Raw genomic sequence first — 14234 nt, 5'->3', positions numbered from 1 at the left:
ACAGGTTTGGAATCTTGAGTTTGCCCTTCAGCACAAAGCAGACCCAGCTTCACATCTATTCCTTCATGCCTCTCACCAGAGGGCCTCGAAAAGGACAAAGAGCAGGGCCAACCAGGGCTGAGGACTGAGTTCAAACTGTTAGAAGCCTTTTAGAAACATGGCTTTCAGACTAGGCCCCTGCTCATGTTACCCAGGAAGGCATCCACTTAGGACAACACCTTCTGCCTTGCCACAGGTCCCTCAACTGACCCCCCAGACCATAGGCCATTCCTCTCTGCAGGCCCAGCACTCAGGAAGGCTGAGGACTCATCTTGTGGAAGGACAATAGGTCCAGCTTGTCTCCAGCCTCCTGCAGAATACCCTCAGCTACGGCTCCCCAGGTTTGTGGCCCCAAGCAGTGACCTTGACCTGATGCCCCATCTCATTTGCCAGCTAAGCTTGAAGGCAGGCTTGGCCCACAGGTTCAGAACTGGCTCGACACGTACATAAGAGCCAAGCAGACTTTATTTCTGCTGCAGCCTCTGTTTGTCCGGATGTCTGGGCTTTTCCACCCTCCACCCTTCATGGTTGCCGCAGTGCCAGCAGCTGTGGCCCACGGCCAACCTCACTGTCAAGGTTCAGGGATGCTGCAGTCATAGCAGAAGTTGAAATTGGTGGGGGGCGGGGGGATGGGAGGTGGCTGCTCAGGAATGGGCACATTCTCCAGCTCCAACAACCGCAGCTTGGTCTCCATCGTCAACAGCTGTTCCAGGTCCAGCCGAGTCTGCTCACTACCCATGGGACTTCCCAGCAGGGCGCTCAGCCCATCTGTCCACAGGTGGAACTGGGGACAGGGCCAGCTCCGTGAGGGCCTACCCATCTCTTCCCCGGCCCATCTGCCCAACTCAGCTCAGCCTGGCCCAGACACTTACCTCCCGTTTGGATGGGGCGATGAAGTTGAGGTATGCCTCCTCCTCCCCATGGTCATAGCTGACTGAGAAGGCTAACTCATAGAGATCCTGGGGAAGCCAGGGAGCTGAGAGCACTGAGCAGGGAACAGGGCAGGGCAGATGTGGGTGGGAAGGAGCCCCTGTCTTCTACTACACTCACCTTGTTCTGCTTCCCTGAGCCTTTCTCCCGGACGTGGGGGCAGTCTTTGCCTGTTAGCAGTGCCTTGATATCAGCCACAGGGACTGCAGGAAGAAGGCTAGGCTGATCACTGGGACCCAGGTGGTCCTGCGACATGGTCTGGGGAGAGCAGGTGGCTGATCCTGACCCTTGCCCCATTCTTACGCTGCTCAGGTAGGCTCTCAGGGGTGGGTGGGCTGGAACCCTCCTCCACGTCCCCATACTGTAGCACCTTGTGGTTAGGGGACAGGCAGCAGAACCACAACTTGTCTGTGGGTAGAAAGGGAAGATGGAAGGAGTGACAAGAGGGGCCCTGACCCCAACCCAGCCACCCAGCCACTCTCTGCCCACCCTCCCCTCAACCACCCTGGCGTCGCCGGCTGCTGATCTTGCGGAAGAGTGTCCCCTCACAGAGGCGGAGCAAACGCTGCTGGCGGATCAGGCCCATGAGTTCCGGCTTCAGCTTCTCCCGCAGCTCCCTGGTGGGGCAGGGATGGGGAGGAGGTGCTTGGTGACTGGGACTGGGGCAAGGCCCATGGGCACTAAGGAAGGTGGAGCCAGGACGGGGATCCACTCCCATCTACTCACAGTATGGGAGGGGCCAGTGTGCCCTCCTGATGGAGCCGCTCTGTCTGTCTTAGCCGCAGGACCTCCCCGTAGGGGAGCGCGTTCACCTTGGTTCGGAAAAGCTCCAGGGAGCTGGGCTTCAAGGCCAGCGTGCGGGCCAGCTGCTCCCGCACCACTTGCATGACCTGGAGTCACCAATTCAGCTCAGTACTATGCTCTGGACCCCTACTCAGAAGAGCCCCTGCCCTGGCTCAGGTCTCCTAGCTTCCACCCCACCCACCTTGTCAAAGTCCTCCTGGGTGGCCCGCATCTCCTTCCAGGTCTTATTAAGCAGCTGGATGCTCACACAGAAGAGCTCATGGAAACTCTGGTCTTGGCTGAAGAACATGGGTGAAAAATCCTGGGCTGTTTCGGAGCCTGGAGCAGGGGGGCAGGAGGGGCTCAGGGAGAAAGTGTGTGCAGCCCCTGGCCCTCTCTGCCCTTCCGTCCCCCGTTCCTGGACACGCTGTGCCCAGTCCACTCACAGGGCTCCCCAATGCGGAGCAGCTCACACAGCAGCACAGTCAGCTGGATGCTGCTCCGGGCAAAGGGGCACTCATGCTTGTCCTCACGGCTGCTGTTCTCCAACACAAACTGGGGTGGTGGAAACAGAGAATGGGATAGAAGTCGCAGCTAAGGCAATACAGACTCTGCTTAGGTGGCATCCTACTGTATCCCTTCCACCATATCACTGACCCGGCTGTAAGCACTAGGTGCATGTCTGGAGAAGTAAAGCATGTTGTCCAGGGCCAACAGGCCGGGGGGCACTCGCTCTAGATCCTGTGCAGGGTTGCTGTTCTGGGGAAAGAGGGACAGGTAGCTCAGTAAGGACTCCAGGCCTCTGGAACAAAGCAGCCCTGGGTTGAGGCAGGGGTGGGGAGCTAGGGAGGGGTTGCTCACAGAGAAGCCCAGTTTTCGAAACTCGCGGGCACAGAGGGAACGGCGACGGTCAGCACTCAGCCCGGTGCCCAAAGACTCCCCTTCAGGATCAAAGGCAGCCTGGCGCAGGGCCTGCAGCTGCTCCCGCTGTTCCTGGGGTCATTGTTGTGGAGTAAGGGAGTATCAGGATCATAGATTCAAGGCCATTCTCTAGCTGGCCCCAGCCTTGTGCACTCCAAAAGCACCCACCTGGCTGTAGGGGTCCAGTGGTGTCCGCATACGTGGCTCCAGCAGCCCCAACATAAGGGCCTGCAGTACATACAAATGATGAGCCATCTCATCGCCCAGCGGTGCTGCACTGTGGATGATGTTCTGCAGAACAGCCAGCCCACGGGTGTGAGTGTCGGCTTACTGGGAGAGGGAAAGTCGGGAGGGGTCTGCCTAGCCCAGTCCTTCCTACCTTATAGATGAACTGGCGAAGGTTTCTCTGCCACAGGTAGTCAAGCATGTGCTGAGTTGGGTGGGAAAGGGACTTAGATGATTTAGCCCCACCATGAGCACCCACCCTGCAGTCCCAGGATAGAGCACAGTACCCACCAGCTCCTGCCCCCACAGCCAACCACCAGATGGGACACTCACCTTGCGTTCAGTAGAGCTGGCCCCCTGCAGCAAGGCTGTCAGCAAGGCCATAGCCTTGGTTTGTAGCTGCTGGTTCATCCTGGGGCAAGAAAAGGAGGGCTCAGCTGGCTATCCAGGGTCTCGGTCCACATCCCTCATCTGTATTCCATCCCCACCCCCAGACACTTACACCTGTAGGTGTACCAGCAGCCTATCCAGTGGCACCTCACTTTTGACCACCTGGCCCAGGGCAGGGCTGCTCAAAGTCACACTCTCCAACAGCCTGAGAGCCAGGGGCTGCACAGATGCATCCATCAAGTTCATGTTCACATAGCATACCACCTGTAACAGGGGAAGGGGATTGTTAGCATTTCACCACCATGGAAGGCCAGATCCTGACCCCACCCCTGCTGCCCCTAGAAGAGGCAACCCACCTTCCTAACAAAAGGGATGCTGAGCGTCTCCCAAGACACCATGCCATGTTCCATGAGCTCCAAGAAGGCCCTCAGTGCAAGGGCCAGCAATTCCCCTAAGCTGGGGGGACATATGGGGCTGAGCAGGACCAGACCAGGACCCCCAGCCCCACCATGTCCACCACCCACCACAGTCCTGTGCTCACTCATCTCCATCCTCAATGATGGTGCCTAGTCTCTGAAGCCCATCACGGCTGATGACCTCCTGGGCAAAGGTCATGTCTGGGGCCAGCAAGACGAGGTGCTGCAGAGTTTCCCGGCGCCTTTCACGGCTCCCACACTGCAGCCCACCCAACAGTCGCTCAGCCTCAAGGTCCTGGCAGGGGTGGGAGAGGTGAGGAGGTTGGGTAGAAGAACTGAGGTGTGGGGACTCAGATGTCCACTAGGTGGGGCACTGCGGAGTTGGAGTCCCGGCCTCCAGATCTGGGGCAGAGAGGAAGGTGGGCAGGAAGGAGGCATAGAAGAAGAGCAGGAAAAGAGGGTGGGATCAGTAAGGGCATTACTGGGGCAGTGCTGAGGCACAGGATGCTGCCATTCTTGATCTCTGTACGGTTCTGGAGAAGATGGAAAGAAAGGGAGAGAAGTCAAAAAGGGCTCTGAGGACTGGTCAATTGGGGTTCTCGGTGAGGGAGGGTTTGGGAGTCAGGAAAAGATCACATTCCAGACAGTGGGATGAGTCTGAGTAATCAAGACCAGGTGTGCTTGCAGGGGGTGGGGATGTCACACAGTGGAATATGGGCCTGGCGGGGAGTGAAGACTCACGTTCTCAGTGATGTATTTCCTATGTCCATCAGCAAACTGCAGGGCATAGCGTTCAGAGTGAACCAAGCTCCACCTGCGGGCAGCAGAGACTCAGTGAGGCAGGTAGGGGGCGCCCCTCCCTTCTGCCCTCCCATCTCCCAATCCCCTCCCCCGCCTGGCTAGCCTGCACTTACGCGTCGCACACCTCCTTCAGCACAGCAGCCAGAGGCTTTGCCTGCAAGTGAAGAGGTCACTTATGGGGCAGGTGTGGGGAGGAGTTGGGAAGGAACCTGGGAGTTCCGAGGGGAAGGGGGGCGGCCCAGAGGTGAGTGGTGGGGTGAATGGAGGCCAGACAGGCCTAGTGACCTGGTCCAGCCGGATGAGTTGCGGGATGGCGTCACGCATCTGGACCGCGATCTTCACCACGTTCCTCGGGGGCGCCATGGTCCAGCTGGGCGGGGACGCCTGTAGTTTCCAGACTGTCCAACCTCCGGCCGAGGGCGTGCCTGGTCTGGTGCCTCCGAGAACGAGGGCGTCTCCCTGTCCAAGGCCTGGACCCCGTGGCCCGCACTCAACGGTCAAGCTCGCTCCAGGCCAAGCGCCGCGGCCTTCCCAAGGGAGCCAGACTAGTTCCGGGTTGGAGTCCCGGGGGTAGGCGCCTGCCCCGCCCCAAGAGGCGGCCCCGCCCCGCCCCAAGGTGCGGCAGGTGGGGGCGGGGAGGATGGGTTGCCAGAGCAGCCACACCTCCCTTTCCGGCAAGGTGACCCACCCGGTCCCACCACCTATCCGGCATTATTCCAGGGAGGGGCCCAGAAAGAACCAGATCATACAGCCTTAGGCACGGTCTTTATTCACTCGCACACTGTACAAATATTACAATTTCCTTTTGCTGCAAAAAGTATAAAAATAATCTTTATATAGGAATCCATTCGTTACTGCAAATCTTTCTAAATCTCTGGAAATGGCTCTAAATGAGGATAAATGAATAAACAAGGGTGGGGCAGGCAGAGGAGAGGGAGACCTACAGGGCAGCAGGAGATTGGACCAATCCTTAGGGACTCACTTGCCCAGATTTCTAGCTAAAGACCTCTCTGTTCTTTCCTGTTAGCACTCCCCCCACCCCAACCCCACCTATAGGTTCTCAGGGCTAAGGGCCAGGCAGATGGGGGATACACATAGAGGTCCAAGGGGAGCTGCAGGTTCAGGGGGTGGGGAAAAGTGAAGGAGGCTGGGGTGGTGCCGGAGAGCATCAGGCTCCACCCTAGGCTCCCCACCTCAGAGTGGGGGGGAGTGGGGGTTGGCTGGAACAGGGCAGTAGGGTTGGACAAGCTGCCCTATTGGGGTGATGGCAGGTCTTCGGTTCTGTGCCACTGAGTGGTAGCTGAGCCTGGGCTCTGAGAGGGCATGAAGTGGAGGAAAGCCCCAGAAAAGAAGAGGCAAACGTTGGCTCCACGGTGAAGGGGGCTGAGCCCCTTTCCCCTACTTTCCTAGCACGGTACAGGTGCTCGTGCAGGAGTGGGAGTTGTGTTCAGAACTGCAGTGAGGGAAAGCTGGGGAAGCCAGGAGTCTGTGGCTCTCAAGCTGTGTAGGGGTAGAATGGGGGACGTCCTCAGGCAGCCCCCAGGTCACACAGTCTGTGTCCCAGCCACACAGAGCATGTCTCTGTCAGTCAGAGATTCAGGACAGGCACGTCGAAGAGGTCACAGACACCTTCACTCTCGTCCAGGTTGTAGATGTAATCGTGGTCTCCAGGGGGTGGAGAAAGGCGGAGGAGAGGGGCAAACACTGCAGAGAGCATCAGGCTGAGACTCTGGGCCAAGGCCCCTCCCAGCAGCTGCCCACCCCCTGCCAACCGCCGCTCCCCACCTTCCTGGGCCACCCACCTTCTGAAGACATCAGCTCCTCCAGCAGCTCTGAGCTCATGCATTCTGGGGAGAAAGGGAGAGTTCAGTTACATTCTGGCTCCTGCCTCTCTACCCACCAAAGCCCATGAAGGGGACCCCCCTAGCCATTCCTTAGGAACTTTACGCTTTGCCCAGGAACCAAGCACAATCATAGATCCTCAGAAGCGCAAGCAAACAGCCGTAAGACTGAATGAGCTACCCTTTACCCCATGGAAGAATGCAGCCCTACCTCGTGTGGGATCGAAGATTTCTGACAGTTCTTTGGGGAGTTCCAGAACTGAAAGACAAGAAAGCCATGCTCAAGAGCACAGAGATCCATTCTGGTCCCACCCTAACCTTCATCCTCAGATCTTCTATCACCCATCTTGGGGCTCCACACAACTGAGGAGATGGAGGCCCTGCCCCAGGCAAAGCTGGCATTGTCAGTCTCCCCTCCTAGACGTGAATTCCTCAGTGCTGGGCTCAGGGTAATAAAGGCCCATTGTGGGTAACTGGTATAGCCCTCCTAACTCAGAAATGCTGCAGAAGGGCAGCAGACTTCCTCCCTTTATGGGTTCAGCAGGTATGCCCTGTCTGATGGAAGATGCCCCATTCACCCCTGCCCTTGCTGAGCACCTGCTCAATGCCAGGCTCAGAGATCACACCCTGGGGACCAGGTCACTGGGCAGGGCAGGAAGCAGACACTTATAGGGGGGCTGGTGCTACAGGGTGACAAATCTGCTACAAAGGTCTGACTGGGAGGATGCACGTGGGAAGCAGAGGAAAATGACACCAGAGAGGAGTGCTGGGGCTGGTTCATGAGGATTTCATATGCTAGGTGTAGGGATTCTGGTTTTATCCAGCAGGGCTTAAGAAGCCATTAGAAGTACTCTGTAAAGACAGAAATGTCACAGTAAAAGGAGGATGCTGAAGAGTTTAGAATAGAGATAGCCAGTAGTGACCCTGAGTGTTGAGGATAAATAGAAGCCAGTGATGGGAGATGTCTGGAACAAAACTCAGCTAATGCAAGATGGGGAGCAGAAGGAGACAGAAAAGGAGTGACATGCAGGTGTAAGGCCTGGGGGACCAGGGTCAATGGTAGGATAGACACAGAAGTAGAAAAAGCAAGTTTCGGGGAGCCTGGATGGCTGAGTCAGTTAAGTGTCTGACTTCGGCTCTGGTCATGATCTCGCAGTCTGTGAGTTCGAGCCCCGCATTGGGCTCTGGGCTGACAGGTTGGAGCCTGGAGCCTGCTTTGGATTCTGTGTCTCCCTCTCTCTCTGCCCCTCCCCCACTTGTGCTCTGTCTTTCTGTCTCTCAAAAATAAATATTAAAAAAAAAAACAAACAAAAAGCAAAGAAGCAAAAGCAAGTTTCAGTTGAGGACACAGGAACGAAATGCCCATTGGATGTGCACAGGAAGGCACATGGGCACAGGTGTGGAGTTCAGGCAAAAGAACTAGACAAGCTGAAAGTTGGGGACTCATCTACCCTGAATAGGTGCCCTCCACAGCTGTAGAATAGGACAGAGATCTGGGAAGCACCAAGGTTTATAGGAGTGCCAGGGAGAGGTCAGAAGAAGCCAGCAAGAGATAAGAGCCAGAATTGGCATCATAAATGCCAAAAGACGTAAAAAGCATCAACATGGAGTAAAGAAGCACCTGAATAAATTAGCCCAGAAACCTGCTGGAGCCGGTAGTCAAGGCTAGGAAATTTCTCAGAAGTAGCACAGGCATACCGTGGGGTTGGCATACAGGGATCTTGACTGCTGCAACCTGAAAGGGGACTAGGGAACCAAGATACAGAATGGAATAGAGATCACTTGTTCAAGGAGTCCAGAGAGGAGACAATGAAGGGGACAGAGAAAACACAAAGGATAAAGTGTCATTTAGCGAGAAGAAACTTAGCAGTGTTTGTGGGCCAAGAAGACAAAGTCCTGGAGGAAGCAAACAATCGCATCAAAAGATGGAGAGAAGACTCCAGGCAGATGACATCACCTCCCCTGGGAAGGCACTGCCCACCTTTGGAGACTGAGGGCCTTACCACAGCCCCTTCTCCAGGACAGCAGTAATGCCTTCGTGACACCTGAGTGCAAGGGGTGACAGGCAGGGCTTGAGAGGGACCCAGGAGTTCCATGTAACCCAGGAAGGGGAGCAAAGGGGCACCATTGCCAAGCTGAAGGCCAGGCTCCTCACCCAACCTGGCAGAGCTCTGGTGTCAAGGCAAGAGTTGATGCCAGGGCTGACCCTTGGGCTGGCCAGCTCTGGCTGAAGAGACAGATGAGCTGGTTCCAGTCCCCGTACTGTTTCTGACCTAGGACTGGCTGAGGCTGGGTTCCCCCTACTCCTCAGGAGACAAGCACTTACCTCCTGTGGGGTCTGCCTTGATGGGCTCAAAGGAGGTAGAAGGGTTGGGTCCAGATGAGCTGCTATTGCTGCTGCTGCTGCTGCTGCTACTGTCCAGCAGGGCAGAGGACTGTAGCGGCCGGGTGTCCAGTGCTGTCAGGCCCAGTGGGAGGGAGCCAAGCTCACCACTGTCCTTGCTATTGGTTCCAGGGCCACCACTCACTGCAATCAGATCCCCAGAACCCAGTCACTTGGGAGCAGGAAGTGAGACACTGAAGCTTTGTGCTAGAACCCAGTCAGGATGACGATAGCCCAAGGAGAGATAGGAACTGTCAAAGTTCCTGAAGAGGTAACTTAGAAATGAGCCACGAAAAGAGACAGGAGCTTGAGACCTCCAAGAGGAAGACTCCCAGAAGACATGGCTGCTGTGACTACTCTTTAAGAGGGGTGACCAGGGAAAGTGAGACGTAGACAGATCTAGGGTAAAATTGTCACCACTGATATACCCTTTCACAGTCAGAGCTTCCCTATTAAAAAGGACTCATAACCATAGCAAAGGGAGGCCAACTAGAGACCAGGAAAAGGACAACCCCCACGAAGTCTTTTCCAACTCTGAGTACACATTTCACAACAGAGATGTTGCCATTTGGGCCCCCAAAATCATCCCATCACCAGCTGCCCGTTACACCTCACCTGTGATCTCAGTTGCTGGACCAGGCACCCCCTGGGTTTCGATGATGCCAGGAACAGAGGTGGGGGTGGTCACATGGGGACTGCTTGGGCGTGAGGTATCCTGGGGCTGGGCCAGGGTAGGCTTGGGCAGAGGTGGAGGGGTAGGGACAGCAGGTGGGCTCTGGAGCAGATCTTCAGGTGGCGGCACAGGCACTGCCACAGGCGGTGAGCTCCATGCCTCCTTGTTAACCAGTAGCACCTCAATGGGGCCGCTTACACTCTTCAGGTGAATCTGGTACTTCTTCTGCCCATTGAGGCCCTGGAGGTGGGGGATGGGGGACAGGTAGAATTAGAAGCACACTTGGCTCCTCCCTGACCCTGGGCCAGGGCCAGTGTCCTCTTCCACCCTAGGCTGCCCGTTCTTCTAGATAACCCTAAAACCCAGGTTTCCCCCTACTTGCCCCACCCGGCACTTATCAAGCTCCACAGCCAGCACCCACCCTCAATCAACCCCGCCTGCCCAGGCTGAGCACCCACCTCTGGGATGGGCACCTCGAGGCTGGTGCCCGATGGGGCCCGGATGGCCAGTAGAGTATCTCCTAGAATGACAAAGAGAATAGGTCAGGGCCCGTGGGCTCAATCTAATCTGAGAATGGGGGTGGCTATCCCTTGGATCAAGAAAGGAAATCATGGTCTCTTAGGGACAGTAGGCTTCACCCAACCCCCACAGTGGCTGGGGCAGAGAACTAAAGCTTTTCTCCTCCCAAGAGCCCAAGGGTCAGTAACCACAAAATCTGGGTTCAAACATGTGGATCAAAGGATTGCTGGCCATGGGCATCTCACTCCCTGATTGATGGGACTGTTTCCTAGAAGTTCTGGCCAAGGCCAATGTTCCTTCCCCAAATCAGTCCGGGGAATGCAAAATGGAGAAGGAACAGTTCCTGTACCCATAATGCAACTAACTACAGGCTGAAAGTGAACACCACTGTTCCCTGGATACAAGAATGCAAGAGCATACACATTCTCTCTCCCCGTTATGTTTCTGTCATGCCTGAGAAGACAAACCCAGGGAACAGTGGAGAGGGGGACTGACCCAGGGACTCAGCCCAGAATTCATGTACACTTTCAATACAGTTGGCCTCCATGGGGTCCCAGTGACCCTCAAACCCAGGACTTACCCTGCCTGATTCCTCTTTGGGCAGGCCCAAGGAACCCTCTTAAGAGACAAAACTCTCCGTTGGCACTGAACCCACTGCTCAGGGCTGTGGTTCAGCCCAGCCCCACCCCCAATTCCCCCTACCCAGGCTCTGCTCACCAGCAAAGCATCTGCAGATGTCCTCATGAGTCACGTAGGCCAAGGTGTGGGGGTTAAGGAGAACGGCTGATGCCCTGCCTATGGTGATAAATGGCAGACCACAGAGAAAACCCAGCTCTTTAGCAGAGATCTGACATACAAGCTCTCAAGAGAAAGTCCTCGGGTCTACATGGGGAAGGATCACAGGACAAGACTGGTTGGGGAGGGGCTTTGAGGAGGGAGGCTGAAGTAGGGATCTGGTGAGGAACTGCAGGATCATCCTCCCAAGGTGGATAGTGCCTTGGGCACCACAGAACAAACCCAGCTGGACTAAAGGGCCCCTCACCCACTCCCTGGGAGCAGGGACCGCCAGGAGGATATCAGCTGTTCTGCACGTCCTCTGTGACGTTCCGGATGCTCTGCTGCACCCACACCTTGTGCTTGTCCAATTCTTGCTCCCGCTGTTGCAGCTCCTCGATCTCAGCCTTGAGCTCAATCAGCTTGTCCGCAATCTCCCGGGTATTGCAGCCAGGCCCCACGCCCCTGAGCCCAGGGAGTAGGGCTGAGAGGAGCCACCAGGAACTCTGGGTCCCATGGCCCATGCTCTCTCCTGCATCCTTCTCCCCACACCCCTGACACTTCTGGGTAGGAGATGCCACTGCCCTCCCAGATACCCCCACTCACTTCCACTGGATGCTATTCTTGGATTTTTTCTCGATCAGCCCGATACCTTCCAGCACGTTAGTAATGTCGTAAATCCGCCGCTTCTGGCGCACGGCAAGGGTGTCAGCTGCCTGGCAGACAAAAAAGAGTGAAGGACACTTATCCCTGCTCTCAGGTGTATCCCCAGCTACTTTGAGACTTGGTCTGGAAAGGATCTGAAAAAAGGGTGGCCCGAGTCCCAACCCTCTTTCCAGGCACTAAACCGGCTCAAGACCGCGGGGCAGGAAAAGGCCTGGTGCAGCCTGAACTGATGTTCTGATGCTCTTCTCCCATCAGCCGAGGAGGGCCACGAGGACTAGCACTTGCAGCCCTGAGCCTGGCACATAGCTGACACCCAATGGCCTCGACTGACTGAATGGAACAGCTCCCAGCCTCCCTCCTGTGAGAAAGCGCACGGATGGCTGCCTGCTCTGAGAGCTCAGCTGGGCCGTCCCAGGGATTCCCGCTACCGGTCCAGGCCTGCCTGGTCCACTATCCTCCCGGTCGCCCCTTAGCCCAGGCCGCACCAGCTTGAGGTCAAGCACACCATCCTTGGCCTCCTGGAGAAGCGACACGAACTTGGTGGTGAGAAGTCCCAAGCTCTTCTCGTGCCGGCTTGGGGTGCCCGGGGGAGGCGGCGCTTGCGGCCCGGCCTCCGCCATCGCGCCCGCCCGCCGCCTCCCTTCAGCCAGGCCAGGCCAGGCCGGCGCCGCCGCCACTTCCGCTTCCGTTCCTGGCCACCAGGCCGCCGGCGCCAGCGTCGCTGTTTCCGCTTCCGCTCCGCGCCCTCCCAGGGAATCCGGCGCAATTCCTCCCGGTGGACACGGCAGCAAAACTTCGGGGACTATCAACAAATATCCAGCCGCCGAAGAGGACGAAAACAACCCCGGGATCCCGGATGAGAGGACAGGGGGCAGAGGGAGGTGGAAAAAGTCGGTGGGCAGCCCTGGCAGTAGAGAATGGAGAGCCACCGGAACTTTCCTGGTGGCCACCCTGTCCCCATTTCAGGAGAGGAGACCATGCTGCCTGATGAACCCAATGTGTTTCCCCAAACCTGCTCCTGGAAGCTGCCCAAGTATGTGGGTTTACTCACCCTATTCCTGTCCCTCACTTCCTGCCAAACAGCAAGCAGTAACTACATGTAGCTTGCCCACTTGTCTCCATTCCCACTCCCCATCCCTGATCCCAGCCTCATCTTTCTCTTGTCTCCACACTGCAGTGCTCCTAGGCCCTGAAATTATAACCATTTTTCTGCCAATGCAAACATGCTTACCTACGCATACATATATGTAAAACACTTAGAGCAGCTCCTGGCAGGTAGGAAGGATTATGTGTTGGCCGACACCATTTTGTTATGCTTGATATCATCATTATCTATTTTCATTTATTTTAAGTCAAGATCTTTGGGAAGCTGACTTTGAGCCAGGCCTACAGGGAAGTTTAGAGTAAGACATGCAGAACTGGGCAGAGGGGGGAATTAAACTGTGATGCAGTTATATAGAGGCCTCAGACTATCTGACTAGGAGCACTGAGACTGGGGTGGCTCTTCCAAGGTGGTCTCTGTCGAGGCAAGGGTACCAGAGAGACTCAGCTGTGACACCTCAGCAACCTACACTCCTGGCAGCTAGGGCAACAGGTGGCTTTGTCCTGAAGGGTGGATTTGGGTGGTAACCAGCTTCCACTATATTATTACTACCCTGTGGTTCTCTCCATGGCCCCCTTTAACTCTCAAGACAAACATAGGTTTCATAGCCCTTCTACCTCTCTGTCACTACCACCCATCATACACCTTCCTCACAATAGCCTGTAGCCTCTCAGTCCTCTGCAGATGTGCAACCCTCCTCTGAGGGGACATTGGCACAGTTTCCCTACTGTGATGTTGTCTGCACCCGTATTTGCACACCCTGCTCTCCACCCCTGTTTGGGGCCCTCTAGTTCACGTCTGTGTCCTGAGCACTAAGGGGTCCTATTTGGGCTGGTCAGGACTCAATGGTTACAGGGAGTACACCCCCTCCCCCCAAGGAAGTGGTGCCCAGCCCTCCCTACACCATCCCACAATGCAGATGCTCTTTCCTGTTGGGAATAAAGGGCCAGACTCAGCTTCCTTCCTTTCAGGCATTTGGCCTTGGGGAGGGAGGGGCCTTGGAAGGAGGAGGGTGCTCCTGGGCCCAGAGTGGGACAGAGGTTTCCTTGGAGAGAGGAATTTTGCTGCGTGCCAAGATGTGGGCTGGAGCCACCAAGGCCTCTTGAGACAGTGAAGAGAATACCTAGCTTTGCTCTGAGGACTGGGGAGAGGGCCATCTTCAAGGCCAAGACTATTTTCAAAGGAGAAAGAACTGGATGCCTGGTCAAGCCTGGTGAGTTCCATACCAAACTGTCCTCTGCAATTCAGAGCAGGAGCTGGGGCCAGCAGAGGCCTGTGCCTTCCCTGCCTTGCTTGGCATCTGCAGGGGCAAAACTGAGAAACTGAGCAGGCAAAAGCTTCTCAGCTGCCTCCCCATCACACCCACCTCCCTCCCATTTTCTGAGGGGCTTGGCAAGAACCTCCTTCCTCCTTCTCAGAGGGGCTTAGAGCAAGGCTGCAGCTCAGAGAATCCACTCTGCCTGCTCTAACCCAGACTCTTGCTCCCACTCCTACCTCATCTCCAGTGCTTCCGGGGAGTGCCATGGACTCAGCAACCAAGGATGAAATGCAGCCCTCACTTCCCCCTGGTATGAGTCCTGGGTGGGCTAAGGGAGGGACGGTGGCAAGAAAGATGGGAATGTCGGGGTTGGAGCCTCCTTGCCAGGTCTGGCTAGAGCTCCATGGGGCAGCAAGAGGAATGGATCAGACTGCCCTAGGGGGACAGTCTGAGAAGTAGGAAGGGGAGCAGGTTTGGGCCATTTCCTGTAGGCCCTGCCCAGCTGATGAGGCT

General features: G+C 56.3%; 3 protein-coding genes across 17 annotated transcripts in view; 1 reads left to right on the top strand and 2 right to left on the bottom strand.

Moving 5' to 3' along the window:
• EXOC3L1 (exocyst complex component 3 like 1) overlaps positions 1-14234 on the top strand; it is a 35513-nt gene that overhangs the window by 16765 nt on the left and 4514 nt on the right. For 3 of the 8 annotated variants that reach the window (XM_045443052.1, XM_045443053.1, XM_045443051.1), the window contains exon 2: positions 13849-14031. In XM_045443052.1, coding sequence (XP_045299008.1) covers positions 13986-14031 — 46 coding nt within the window. In that variant the 5' untranslated portion in view covers positions 13849-13985. Of the gene's footprint in view, positions 1-12097; positions 13677-13848; positions 14032-14234 lie in introns of those variants that run through there. The other 5 variants (XM_045443058.1, XM_045443057.1, XM_045443055.1 and 2 more) reach the window with 4 other exon arrangements.
• Positions 487-5066, bottom strand: ELMO3 (engulfment and cell motility 3). Of its 7 annotated transcripts, XM_045443078.1 has the most exons (20): positions 4791-5065; positions 4619-4659; positions 4446-4518; positions 4187-4237; positions 3830-3999; positions 3645-3744; positions 3401-3552; positions 3232-3310; positions 3053-3103; positions 2842-2964; positions 2614-2745; positions 2410-2511; positions 2199-2307; positions 1955-2091; positions 1696-1859; positions 1474-1586; positions 1273-1377; positions 1090-1172; positions 912-998; positions 487-823 (listed from the first exon to the last, which is right to left on the bottom strand). In XM_045443078.1, the coding sequence occupies exons 1-20, from the start codon at positions 4866-4868 to the stop codon at positions 611-613; spliced, it is 2163 nt and encodes a 720-aa protein (XP_045299034.1). In that variant the 5' UTR covers positions 4869-5065; the 3' UTR covers positions 487-610. The 7 variants fall into 7 exon arrangements, 5 of the variants coding, with proteins under 5 accessions (XP_045299034.1, XP_045299035.1, XP_045299039.1 ...); XM_045443079.1 differs by lacking the exon at positions 4187-4237; XR_006702715.1 differs by lacking the exon at positions 487-823 and having other exon boundaries at positions 1090-1186; positions 4791-5066.
• E2F4 (E2F transcription factor 4) lies at positions 5254-14209 on the bottom strand. 2 transcript variants are annotated; one of them, XM_045443127.1, is made up of 10 exons: positions 13958-14209; positions 11302-11411; positions 10999-11160; positions 10639-10682; positions 9861-9922; positions 9345-9642; positions 8673-8873; positions 6558-6605; positions 6308-6352; positions 5254-6209 (listed from the first exon to the last, which is right to left on the bottom strand). In XM_045443127.1, exons 1-10 carry the CDS (start codon positions 13985-13987, stop codon positions 6094-6096), a joined length of 1116 nt encoding a protein of 371 aa, XP_045299083.1. In that variant the 5' UTR covers positions 13988-14209; the 3' UTR covers positions 5254-6093. The 2 variants fall into 2 exon arrangements, with proteins under 2 accessions (XP_045299083.1, XP_045299082.1); XM_045443126.1 differs by lacking the exon at positions 13958-14209 and adding an exon at positions 11847-12093.

This window comes from Leopardus geoffroyi, chromosome E2, assembly GCF_018350155.1.
Source record: "Leopardus geoffroyi isolate Oge1 chromosome E2, O.geoffroyi_Oge1_pat1.0, whole genome shotgun sequence".
Taxonomy (NCBI): domain Eukaryota; kingdom Metazoa; phylum Chordata; class Mammalia; order Carnivora; family Felidae; genus Leopardus; species Leopardus geoffroyi.
Note: the sequence above shows the minus strand (reverse complement) of the source record. Positions and strands in the feature narration are given on the sequence as shown.